General features: G+C 41.0%; 1 protein-coding gene across 1 annotated transcript; it reads right to left on the bottom strand.

Annotated features, from left to right (window-relative positions):
- Positions 1 to 6646: 6646 nt before the first annotated feature.
- Positions 6647 to 8832, bottom strand: LOC116038217 (forkhead box C1-A-like). Its single transcript, XM_031282452.2, has one exon. The coding sequence runs from the start codon at positions 8533 to 8535 to the stop codon at positions 7120 to 7122; it is 1416 nt and encodes a 471-aa protein (XP_031138312.1). The 5' UTR covers positions 8536 to 8832; the 3' UTR covers positions 6647 to 7119.
- Positions 8833 to 13662: the final 4830 nt, after the last annotated feature.

Raw genomic sequence — 13662 nt, 5'->3', positions numbered from 1 at the left:
GACAGAGATATCCGGCCTAGTGCTGAAATTGCTATTTTTGGTGTTCCAGGGGAAGGTATTCAAATGACAAGTAGACTAAAAGATGGGTTTGCCTTTGCAACTCTTCTTGCGTGGAGAAGGATTTTGTTAGAGTGGAAAATCGGAACATTCACCCAAAGCCTCAGCTTGGATGAACAACCTGATGCTATTTCTAAAGTTATAAAAGATTAAATATTCCACTAGAGGGTCGATCCACAAATTCCATAAGAGATGGGATGCTTTGGTGTTTTATTTTGAAAGGCTCAAGACTCTTTCCGAAAATAAAGAAGGAACTGCATCCTCCGTAACTAACCCTGCTCCATTGTTTGAGCTCTCAGCATACTAGAGTATAAGGATAAGAGCTGATGACAAATTAGCCTATATAGGCCTACTTGTGCATCCGCAGGCATCCTTTATTCGTACCTCTAAATATTTATTTTTATTTTTTTATATATATTTTTTTTATATTGTTACTTTATTTTAATATATATTTTTATTTTATGTGTATTTATTTACTTTATCGCCTACTTGGTACAATACCCTGTATATATGTTGGAAATAAGTACTTTTTTTTTCCCAGTATAACTATTATTTGCATAGGCAGTATGTGGGGGGTGGAGGGAGCAAAAAAACAAAATGTTTGTTGCCAAATGTCTGTAAGCAATTGCTGTTCTTTTTTATAATTTAATTTGAGGCGATTTATAAAAAAAAAAATCTGCAGCAGATGGTTGTGTCTTTTGGGTTTTTTTGTGTATATGTTTTTGTCTTATCCCTTTAGGCCTGCCAGTGAACGTGTGAGAAATGAGGGCAGCAAGCAGCAAATCTTCCTCCGTTTAAATACGTGTGTGTGTGTGTGTGTGTGTGTGTGTGTGTGTGTGTGTGTGTTGCCCAGGTTGTGCAGAGGTCGGCTGGCTCAGCTCCTGTCGTTTCTTTCCCCTCAGCTCGCTCCGGCTTTCCAGGGTTTTTATTTGCGGGCACACTGCGCTCTTTTATTCGGCAGGAAGTGCGTTTTTCCCGGGGAACGGAGTCCCGCTCTCAAACGCCTCTTGTCTGTCCAGACTGGCTGCAAGTTAGTCTATAGAGCCTGGATCCAGACCTGCTCTGGTCCTGATGATAGTCGTTACGTTTTACACTGATAACAGCAAAAACACGTCCCAGTTGCATAGGTTATTTAAACCTATTGAGATGTCTTATTTCTCTTAAGCAACAGATTTAAGATTTCGCCTCCTTAATTCGCGATCAAAATCTTTAAACTGCTTTGAGGGGAATAATTATTTCAAGCAATGCGGTTTGCATGGCAGCACGTCAATCTCACTCATCTTTAAATAATTGCTCTCAATTGTTTTTGCAAAAAATAAGTCCGTAACTGTAATTAGCCTATAAAATGCTATTTTCAGCTAAGTCCCCCCCCCCTGGAATATTAAATGAATATAATGCACATATAGGCGTAATAGATAATATGTTTAATACCGTCTCTTGGACCTATCGTCATCCGTGAAGCCTCTGTTGGCCTAAAGCTGTGGATTATTTGTGTATTTCAGTATTTTGGGGAATTAGTTGTGGAATAGGCTACATATTCAGATCAGCTTAAGTAAAAAGAGCACATGTAAAACTATGTTACAAATGAAAGTCCTACATTCAAAATCCTACATAGGCCCAAGTAAAAGTATTATCAGCGAAAGTGCTTACTAATCAACTTAGTCAAAGCTGTTATGCAGCAGGATGGCTCCTGTCACTGTTAGGCTAATATTAAAATAAATAAATGATTGGATTATTACGCCTGATGCATTCAAGTTAATCAGAGTTAACCTTGTAAATTGCTGATATCGTTTTAAAGCAATGCATCATATTTATGATCTCTGATATTTTATATAGCCTATACAGTATTAATTTGTAAAGTAACGAAAGCTGTCAGATCAACAGTGGAGTAAAAGTGACAGTATTTCTACCGTATAAAGCAGCAGAAAATATGCTCAAAAATGTACTTTGGTATATATTTAGCTATACTCTTGGCTACTTTGGGGTTGAGCTGTTTGACATTCAACTTGTCCGGAGGCCTGAGTATCTCAGCGGTGTGAGTGGGATCGCCTCTGTCCGTCTGTCTGTCTGCGTGTGTGTGTGTGTGTGTGTGTGTGTGTGTGTGTGTGTGTGTGTGTGTGTGTGGGACAACACCTAGCCACAGGACATTTTAAAGTGCCTCTGTGATCGTCCTGCGCGGCGCTGCGTCTGTGCGGACCCTGCATTGAGAACAGATGTGGCTCCGAGGTAGTTCGGGCCCCTGAAACCGCGCGGAGAGCAGACAACACACACTGAGCCTGAAGCGTCTCGCAGGTGCACCGCGAACCGCTCAACAACAATTAGGCGAGCCTTGTGATCAGCTTCACTGTTGGCACTCAAACAAAGTAGAGCTATTCTGGATTTGGACCACGAATGTAAAGAAAAAAAAAGTAAATCAGCTAAACAAACACTTTAAGGAGATAAAACGGTCGATTTAAACTTATGATTCCATAAGTCCTTGTAAGATAAGAATATTTCTTTTTTTTTTTTTTTTTTTTCTTTTGTCAGATCTAAAGGACTTCAGGGGAAAATAAACTCTCACATTAAACCTCCAGGAGGAAGAAGAAACGCTTTCGATCAAAGCAGCAATTTTAAAACTTTACATTATTGTTGTTTTAACTGCTTTGAGCACATTTTAACAGACTTGAAAAACACAGCATTTTTTTTTGTCATAAAAACATATTCTAAGGAATCTAAATCCGGTATCTATATTTCGTATGATGTTGTGTAGGCTATAATGTGTTACTCAAAGCGTAAAATTGTGATTTAGGCCTGCTGGATAGTAAAACATTTATTTATGTTTTCATCATTTCATATTAGAGGCCTTACTATCATATGTAATTAAAAATAACAGAAGTTTTTTTTTCTCCTTTTTCAGCTGGGGGTTATGTGCTAGAAAACCGAAATGAAATGACCAATCTAACCATACCATGTTTAATATTACAGCTCTCCCATTAATTGTGTTGATACACAATAAAAAAAAAGAAGCTCACAAAGCCTCACTAAAGATGAATAAAGTCGTTTGTGGGAGTAATTTAATAATTCAGGCTGTAGAATTTGGAACGGAGGAAAATATAAATAGTTTTCTTTTCTTTTTTTAAAATCCAAAGACTTTTTAGAGAACGTGACATTGATCTGAGGACATATTTGACCATTTTATTTCACCTTACTTGTGTTTCTGAAGGCTTTGATATGTCAAAGATTTGGCTCTGCGCGACTTCATGGATGTTTTCAGGGCACGAATACTCGAAAACCAACATAAGAGGCAGAAAACACAAATCACACACACACACACACACACACACTCACACTCTTCAGACTGAACAGTGAGAGAGTCTTACAATTAGGCCTATTAGTTTTAAGCGGCCATAGATGTTCTGCAAGTTTGTGATCTTCCAATGTCCTTGTAAGGTTTTGATATAAAATATATATGTATACTAATTGAAATAAGCGTTATAGGGTCTCACAAGCAATATTACATTTCATATTTAGGGATTTCCTTCAGATTTTAGAAATTAAAACATGCAAATACGATTATAATTTATAGGCCTATTAGTCATTTCCGCGGGAATTTTTTTTAATATTTGCGTTTTGGCTCCAGCTGCAAAAATATGCTAAAAATTAAAGTTTAAAAAATAAGTCTGTAACTGTAATTAGCCTACAAAGCCAATAGTGGTCGGTTAGCCCAGTTGGTAGAGCGGGCGCACATGTGCAGAGGTTTAATCCTCGACGCAAAAGGTCCAGGGTGTCCCTGTGACGGTTTTCCTGCATGTCTTCTCTCTCTCTCTCTCTCTCTCTCTCTCTCTCTCTCTCTCTCTCTCTCTCTCTCTCACACACACACACACACACCTTTTCTGTCTTAGCTTTCCTCTCTAATAAAGTCAGAAATGCCCCCCAAAAAAATAAAAAAAATAAAAATACGTTGAATACAGCGGTGCTTCGGTGAATAAAGAAGCGTTTTCAAAATCCAAATTACTGGCTGCGCAAGATATGCGCATGGTATGTTTCCTGTCGCCTAAATACTTTGCTATGTGCCAAACATTGAATAGGCCTACATGAGATGTGGGCTTTCAGTTGCTTTACAACTCGCCATAACGCAGCAGTAGACTACATTAATAAGACACTCGTCTTTGTAATGCTCATCGTAGTGTGAACACTGCGGTGAACTCACCCAATAGGACATCTGCAGACACCTACACCACTATAATCCCTTGAGGCGATGTATATTTTTAACCTGATGTCAGTTAACTGAATAATAATATCCCTCCAACACAACATGGCACAATAACCTAATCCTTCTTTAATTAGGCCTTTTGACTGCGCGTTTAGTGCGCTTGTTACGCGCATTGGCAGCGTTTCCAGTCCATAGAGCCCTCCTCTGGGAGACTTTGTACGCTGCGTGCCTATTAAACTGCCGTAACAACACACTCTACAGTCCCAGTGAAGGTGGTTTAGATAAGGTAATGACAGGCTTTACTGCAGCCTTCTCGCCGTCCTTTCCTAAAGTGCATTGTTGACATCCTCTCCATTGACCTCCATCACCTTCTCCTGTCTTGTCCTTACAATGAAAAATGATTCTCATTCGTGACGGGATTTTCCTTCCTGACCCCTGAGTGCCACATAAATCACAGAGACGTTTGTTTAGAAGCAACAATCTAGTTATTTTTTATTAGTTCTAAAGGCAACTTTCTGTGCACATGCACATTGCGTCATTTTGCAAAATGTTAAACTTACATTAAACCCCCTGTGGAAGGTGCGGCACATTGTTTACGTTAGCTTTATGGGCTTGACTCATCTGACTGGTGGCCCTGGGGAGCGTTTGCATGCGCTGGATTTTTTAGTTTCACTGACTCATTAAAATCTCATCCACACAGGCCTGAAACTGACAGTCACGTTTAAGCTTTCACCGTCTGCTCGGCCTTGCAAGGACACACACACACACACACACACACACACACACACACACACACACACACACTGCTCCGTGTCCAGAGGTGTTTTACTGTCTGCCAGATAATGAAAATGTCTCCAAGAGCTCAAATAAACACAACACTTTGAACTTTTTAGGTTATTCTTAGACAACATTCAAACTGTCCAATGTTGTATCATTATTATTATTATTAATATTATTATTATTATTATTATTATTATTATTGCTGATTTTATTGGTGTTGCCAGAATCATTTTTAATTTAATAAATAAAAAACATTGAGAAGTACACGTCTATTTAAGTATCCATAATGATAACTTTCTCTAATTATTGTATCTAAAATATAATTCAAAGTACGACAATCTTAATAATAATATACTGATAATAACAGCATGCACGCTGCATGCAGTGGATCAATGCAGATTTGCAAAAAAACGCCTCATGAAAAGTTTTGATCTTCATATGTGTGTGTTGTTATTTATTTATTTTTTTGGGAGGGGGGGGGGGGGGGGGGGTTTCCCCATGTTATCAAGAACATAAATAAACATCTGACAGCAGCAATATTTCAATCAGTCAAAACAGCTTGTTGCTGCTGCTGTGATTGTGGAGCCTGCTGGACACCGTCAGACCGTCCCCAGCCTGCTGGACACCGTCAGACCGTCCCCAGCCTGCTGGACACCGTCAGACCATCCTCAGCCTGCTGGACACCGTCAGACCGTCCCCAGCCTGCTGGACACCGTCAGACCGTCCCCAGCCTGCTGGACACCGTCAGACCGTCCCCAGCCTGCAGCACAATGTACCTCTGAAGACATCCAAAACAAATGCAGCTGCAGCTTTTTATTTCTTTTTTTTGCATCCCTAACCTCTCCTGATTGACAAACAGCAGTCAGACGGAAGCCTGTTCGGTTTGTAATGACTGATTTGTTTTGCTGACAAGGCCTTCAGTGAGTTCAAACCGCACCGCTGAACTGCTGCCACGCGTGCATTTACTGTACACATGCATGTAAAAAAATACACAATCTGCAGGTTAGCCTAAAGCTTTTATACTATGAATCTGGTTCATCTCTCACAGTTTGATATTGTAGGTAACCTCGGCTGGAGAGGTTGCGTTTGGCCTCTGCAGCGTTAAGTAGCAGACCCCCCTCACACCTTTAAATAAAAGATTCCTTCTTCGAACCAAACAGGCGCTAGGAACCTTAGTTAATGTTGCATTGGTTTTGTCTTACATAAAATAGAATATTCAAATAATGTGGATCTCCTGAGAGACTCAAATGCACGCAGACAAAAAACATTTTCTTAAAAGACTGTTTCTTAGTGGCCACCATTTTAGAGCATTTAGAAAGTTCCAAATATAATGTTAAATATTTTGTAATTAAGTTAAGGCATTTATAGGCCTTTACTTGGATAGGACAGCTTAGACTCGAAAGGGGAGAGAGAGGGGGAAAGACATGCAGCAAAGGGCCGCAGGTCGGGGTCGAGCCGGAGGCCGCTACGTTGAGGAGTAATCCTCTATATATGGGTGCCTGCTCTACCATGTGAGCTAACCAGGCGCCTTTGTTAACTGTCTCTTAATTTAAAAAATAAAATATGCCTACTCCCTTGCTGTAGCGTTAGCCTACCACTGCTAATAAATCACTCCAATTAGGATCAAATAGACGGCACTTTATTAAACAAACAAAATGTAATGCCTTCAAAATAGTTTTTGACAAATAAGACAAAATGAATAAAATAAGTCAGTATAGTCTACAAAGTCCCCTCTCTATTTCTATACAAGAACTGGGACAAATAAAGGCAGCAATAAGAAAACTGGAAAAACTTTAAGTGTTTGGTCCTCAATATCCAACCACTCCCTTGCCCTAAAAAATAAATTACTATATTAGGCTATAATTTACAGTCTATGGTCATAAAAGCTGGTATTTGAGCCATTTTTATAAACAATTCTCAAAGTGAGAGGGAAGAAAACTTACGTGTTTTCGGTGTTACACACGCCTCGACAAAACAGTCTCTGAGTCTCTTATGTCCATTCGGAGTGTGAATAAAAAAGACCAAAAGTACAAAAAAAATATATAAAACATATATTAGAGTTATTAATTTAAAAGACACACTTTTAGCTTTCAGAACTTGCTGCAGTCATAAACAAAAGCTCCTGAGGTGCGGTAGATGGACTGGCCGGATGGGAAAGCCATCTGACAGCTATTATTCCCGTTGACCGGGGAGCCGTTCAGCCCGATCCGTTGGGACTCAAACATCTCCCGCACAGAGTGGAAGTTCTGCTGCTGCGCCGGGTAACCCGGGCTCAAGTGGCTCAGGTCCCCGTACCAGGACGCGAGCCTGCCCTGGTGCCCGTGGTGGCCTTCCTGGCCTGCCTGGCCCAGGTTGCTGTGTCCGAGAGGGGACGCGGTGGTCGTGGTGATGCAGTAGTCGGGCAGAGCCTCCTCCACCGTGGAGGACGGCGCCAGGTGGCCGCCGGATGATCTGTCCCCCGCGTACAGGCTCATGGCTTGCATGTTGCAGTGATAGGTCGCGTTGGAGTTGGACAAGGCGTTCTGGTTGCAGGGCGTTGAGCTGTACCCGGATGTTTGGTTCGGGGAATAGTTGAGCGACAGTGAAGGGGTTATACCTGTCCGAGAGGAGGCGATGAGTGGCGGGGAGAGCTCGGCCTGCGGAGACCCCCGCAGGGTGGTCATGATGTTATCCACGCTGAAGCCCTGTGCCGGGGCCTGGCCGTGGTGTTGGTGGTGTTCGGGTCCATCCATGCTGAGGGACCGGGTGGAGGGCACACTGTGCGGGCTGCCTGTTGACATGCTGCTGCTGCTGCTGCTGTCGGGGCTCTCGATTTTGGGAACGGCGCTCAGGGCCGGGGACGCGGCCTGCGGCGGCGTTGAGGTCCCGTTCTCCGTCTTTATATCCTGGATCCGTACCGGCTGAGAGCCCTGCACAGACGGGTCCTGCTCCCTGCCCGGGGTGCGGGCAGAGGGGTCCTTGCCTGGTCTGTCATCCTTGTCCTTTTGCACGTCCTTCTTTTTGAACCTCCTCCGGCGCCGTAGGAAACTGCCGTTCTCAAACATGTTGTAGGAGTCCGGGTCAAGAGTCCAGTAGCTGCCCTTACCGGGCTTCTTATCGTCCCGGGGCACTTTGACAAAGCACTCGTTTAGAGACAGATTGTGCCTTATGCTGTTCTGCCAGCCCTGCTTGTTATCCCGGTAGAAGGGGAACCTCTCCATGATAAACTGATAAATTCCGTTCAGGGTGATCTTTTTCTCCGGTGAATTTTGGATGGCCATGGTGATGAGAGCGATGTAGCTGTAGGGAGGTTTGACCATGTCCTTCGGCTGGTGCTGAGGGGTGTACGGTCCGTACGCCCGGGCCATGCTGGCCGGGTACTGGTCGTGGGCCGCATGGGAATACATGCTCATGGGCGCAGGCATCCCGGTGTATCCACCGCCGGCCCGGTAGTAGCTCTGGTCGCTGCTGATGTACGGTACAACTCCCAAAGAGTTGGGGCTGGAGACGGAGTAGCGCGCCTGCATCCTGCGCAATGCGTAAAACCTCCCCAAACTGTGTCCCCCCAGAAACTCTTACAACTTCGGCGTGTGCTCCGATTCTATGACTTCTTTCTGTATCGTCTGGAAGTCCCTTTTTAAGCCACAACTCGCCACGGTGAACCGGAGAGAGCGCACACTGCTGCAGTGAACTGAAAGTAAGGCTGGAGGAGCGTGAGTCTACACAGCAAGGAAGTCTTTTTTTTTTACCCTTCACATTTTTTCCTCCCTTTTGGCTGCTCGGACTGCTCCTCCCCGAATGTGTGCTCCATCATCCAATTGGAGGACGAAGTGAACCTGTGGAAAAGCTGCATGGTGACAAAAGTTACTACACCACCCCTCCTCCTCTTCCTCCGCCGCCCCCTCTCTCCTTCCCTCTCTCCTCAGCTCAGACATGGAGTTATTAAAATGCTGTTAAGGGTGTGCCTTGAATGTTGACAAATTCCCTTAATGACTCAAATTGCGAGACATTTATTATTTGTATTAATGCATCATATTGGGAGCCAGAAAATAACTTCTCAATCTATTTTGGAAACGAGAAAATGAGTTCATTGTAGGGTTACGAGCCTTAAAACTTCTAACCAAATGTGTGTACCCTCCTCTTCAGCTCCGAAATTTAATTCAATTCATTTAATTCAATTTAATTTAGTTCACCAACTCTGCGGAAAAGTAGAAATGATCCAAAACAGAGCTACCAAAATGTACCAAAAATACCATTCACAAGTAGGCTATATTCTGTCATAAGAGGCCTTATAGGCCCTGGAATGATAGGCCTTTTCCAAAATGAACAGTTCACATGTATGTTATTACAATATGTTTGGATGCCTACATATCTAATTAGAACGAAGGTATTAGCGATTAGGAATGCAAAAGGAGCTAATGAGGCTGCAGTCTGTGAGGAACTCTCGTCAGCTGCGGTTGAGCCTCTGAATAAACAGACGGACATGAAAGAGTCGGGATGCCTCCCTCCTGCTCCCCGACCGCGCCGGTGGGCGGTGTGTGGAAACTAATTAAAGGTTAAATTAACCTCATTTGGTCGAGATGGGTGAGAAAAGGTCCCCTGGGTGCGAGCGGCTGCTGGGACTGAGGTGGGATTTTAAGATGAAGACCTCCAAATGTCATTCACACTGAACGGGTGTCAACGGAGCCATCAGACCCCACCCCCGTGGCTTCTGGAAAGTTATGTTTAGTTGTGTTGATTGCAAAGCCTAAGAACAACATACGTGTGTTTCCAGTCTGATGCAAATAATCGTTTAAAAACATTACAAAGATGAAGACGATGAAGGATGTCTTTTTTTTTTTTTTTTTTTTTTTTTAAACTGACAGATAATATACATTAATGAACAGTTAACAGTTAATTATCAAACTGAGAAAATAGCATACAAATAGCAGGATACAATAACAAATACTAGGCCTATTTAATGTTTGTCCTAAAATCTTTTTTTTTTCTTTATTTCTTTTATTGGCGATTTGTTACTAAAAGGGCGTTTACCGCTTTGCCACTCACAGTTCTGTATTTAATTCAGTTTTTGTTAAATGAATAACATTTGTTGAAAAAAAAATCTGTCCTCACATGTTTTTAAATATAAGTTGTTGTGTCTAAAAATGTATCACAAAAGTAAAATGTCTTAGTGTGTTTTAGTATAGAATTATTCCAAACGTATGAAGCAGCCCTGCATGTGGCATTTGCAACGTTAATGTAACCAAAGCCGGAGTTTCTCCGTTTGATTTTGTTATTGTTCTTACTAAACTGTAGTTTATTAAAGGTCGCAAACTGCAAATAATGTAGCCTAGAATTTCCTGAGCGTTTCAGCTCCAACACAAGACTTTATAAAACTCTTTTATCTCATTCATGGATTTAACTAAATGTAAGTTTAGCAAATTCACCTCAATGTTCTTTAAATTTCACAAATGTTTCCAAAACGAAAATATTTCCTAAATATCTCTATTGACTAATAAGTCAGGTTAACATAAAGCTTGGCTGCATTTGTAGAAACTAGTTGAGTTCAAAGTTTGCCTTTTTAACTGAACATCCTTTTTTGGGAAAACACATGTAGTTTATTGGTATTAAGACACACCTAAGAGACCATGGAAATCATTAAAAATAGCATATAGGCCTAATGCAATAGAAGAGGTACACGTCAGCTTATTTATCATATCCCTATTTTGTAATTTGACCTGAATGATCAAGAGAACAACTCTTTCAGATTTTGCAGTTTTCATTTAAGTAACAAAAAAAATAAATAAATAAAAACTAGCAAACTGATAATCTTTGACAAGAGTTCATTTCTCACTTGTGTATTTTCTCTCTGCTCTTTGTTCTGTGATTTGCATGTGTTGTCAGGACTCTCCCGAGGAAGCAAATGCAGAGCGGACTGTGTCACCTGTGGGGTCCGGCCGGTGAGTCCTTTGTACCGGCCACGGCTGCCCAGTGAGCCCGGCTGACACACCGAGGTTCGCCTGTTTCTCCACAGCGTCTTTCGGTGTGTGTGGAGGGAAACCCAAGCCTGCAGGGAACTTAACCAGCAACCCACAGGTGGATGCATGAGATCTAGACTACTGGTTGATAAAATATTTGTAACGCTAAAAATAAAAAAAAAATCTGAATTAGTCATGGCATTTGTTGCAGGAGTTCTGAGAGAGAACAGGATAAACCCGTTCATATGTGCAGCACTATCTTGCTATCTGTCACTACTGAGATTCCAATGAAAACCAACCACATCCTGAGATTATATCTTGGACCAAATACAAAAAGCACACCGGTTCTAAGCCTCCTTATATGTAAATATTAAAGGAGTATTACAGTGATTATGTTTTTTTTTTCTTTTTAAATATAAATGAATGGTTAAGATAATTTAATTAGATGTTTACTAGAAAAGTTTGAAACAAAATATCCTGCTAAGAGAAAGCTTGAAAGCTTTATTTTGTAATAAAGAAATTATTCTCCTAATATACGACACACTACTGCCCCCCAGTGGTCAGCACGCAAAAGTGCATGTTATGGATGCATGTTGTCAGTAGGGGAGACCCCTTGACATATATATAAGGAGAGACCGGGGATAGTTGTAACGCATCCGTTTTCTCCAATCAGGATCAAGTTTGGACTCACCTGATTCACTTCATACATGCTCTGTTTAGGCCATACACATGTGAAGAAGCAGTCCCCTGTGACACTGCACATTTTAGAAAGAAAAAAAAAATTTTTAGGTAAGAAAGTATTATTTTTTTTTACCTCATTTATTTTTGTGATAGCATTGCCGGCTTTGTAGTTAAACTCAACAAACTTAAATCATGTTTATTGTGTGTCTTTATGGATATATTTCATGCAGGTTGTTAGTGCTAATGTTTTTAGCTGTTAGCTGTAAATTAAGCTAGTTCATGGCGACACTAGTCTGGGTTAGTTGTAGCAAGAGTCTGGGTTAGAAAATGTTACAACCTACCCCAAGCAAAATTTCGGTTGTATTTACGTTATTTTCTTTAAATTTCAGTCTTGGAAAAGAAAGACAGACCGAGGCGTGCCTCTCAACCCATACAAACACAAATAATATATGAAAAAAGTCATTTAAATGTTGAATGAAAGTTTCAATATCAAGTTTTTGTTATATTCCTAATTTCATGATGTTACATTTCACCCCAGGATATGGCACAACTAACCCGGACTATGGGGTGAATTGTAACATTTCACTCCTCCGTGTTTGAGAGTAAACCATGCATTTTTCTGTTTCGGTTACAAAGATAACAGCTACAGCATCTAATAGCAGGCAAATGTAACTAGTTTGTAACATATTTTGAATGCGCTGGCTCAAAAGAGCTCTGAGATACAGACAGAAATGTCGAAAATGTTACAACTATCCCCGGTCTCCCCTATAGTCGGTGAGTTTTTACCAGTGGTGGAAGAGGTACTCAGATCTTTTACAAAAAGAAATGAAGAAATACAAATAATCTGTTACAGCTAAAGTCCTGCATTCAACTTTCTTTTTCTTTTATTAAGTAAAAGTAGGCTACAATAGTATTAGCATCAAAATAAAGCCTACAAGTACAAAAAGAACAAATAATAATTATGCAGAATGGCACATTTCAGAATAATATATATTATAGTATTATTTTTTGGGGCATTTCTGCCTTTAATGGATAGGACAGCTGAAAGGGGAGAGAGAGGGGGAAGACATGCAGGAAAACCGTCACAGGTCGGATTCGAACCCTTGACCTTCTGCGTCGAGGAATAAACCTCTACATATGTGCGCCCGCTCTGCCAACTGAGCATACCGGCCACATTAGGTTATAATTATTGATGCATTAATGTGTTCATCATTTTGATGTTGCAGCTGGTAAACGTGGAGCTGATTTGAACTATTTAAATAACTAGAGGGATCAGTTGTATGTGTGAGTTGTAGAGGAGTAGAAGTATACAGTAGCATAACATGGAAATACTCAAGTAAATAACAAGTACCTTAAAATCGTACTTAAGTACAGTAGCTTAAATGGACTTAGTTACCTTCCCCCACTGGTTTCAAGTGGTCTGAGTGTAAGGTTGGAGCTTCACACAGTCAAAGACGTCTGCGTTCATGTTCAGTATATTTTGACAAAGACAATTTCCACAGTTTATTGATAGGATCATATTTCACAGACGTTTTGGGGACTCAGGTGCAACATATCGAGGGAGTGTCATCACCTGTAGACGGATGACGACTGCCAATCAATCAGGTGAGACAAAGAGAGCAAATGCAGGATCTGTGCAATAAAGATTTATCAACCACTGAATGTTCCCAAAGAAACGCAGGCTTTTTTTTCTTCTTTTTTTTTTGATGCATTTATTGATGACGTTTCTGTCTCTTTTTTTCACCCTTTTGACGCTTCTTCAATGTTTTCAGCGCTTTTTTTTCACTACCATGTAGTAACACCACTAACACCTACTTATTATCACTAGTTTTACACACATTTTTGAAACTCATGGTCAATTAACCTAATTTATAGGAAATTATACCTAATTCTTGAGTTAAAAAAGCAGAACGGATGGATAATCACAGACTGGTGTATGGCAACGTTCAGTCAGGATACTGTCAATTCTTTTTTATTTTCAAATGCCATGAAATTGAATGAAACACCCAACATTCG

The sequence above is a fragment of the Sander lucioperca genome, chromosome 11, assembly GCF_008315115.2.
Source record: "Sander lucioperca isolate FBNREF2018 chromosome 11, SLUC_FBN_1.2, whole genome shotgun sequence".
Classification (NCBI taxonomy): Eukaryota; Metazoa; Chordata; class Actinopteri; order Perciformes; family Percidae; genus Sander; species Sander lucioperca.
The sequence above is the reverse complement of the archived record's forward strand: the minus strand, read 5'-3'. Positions and strand labels throughout refer to the sequence as shown.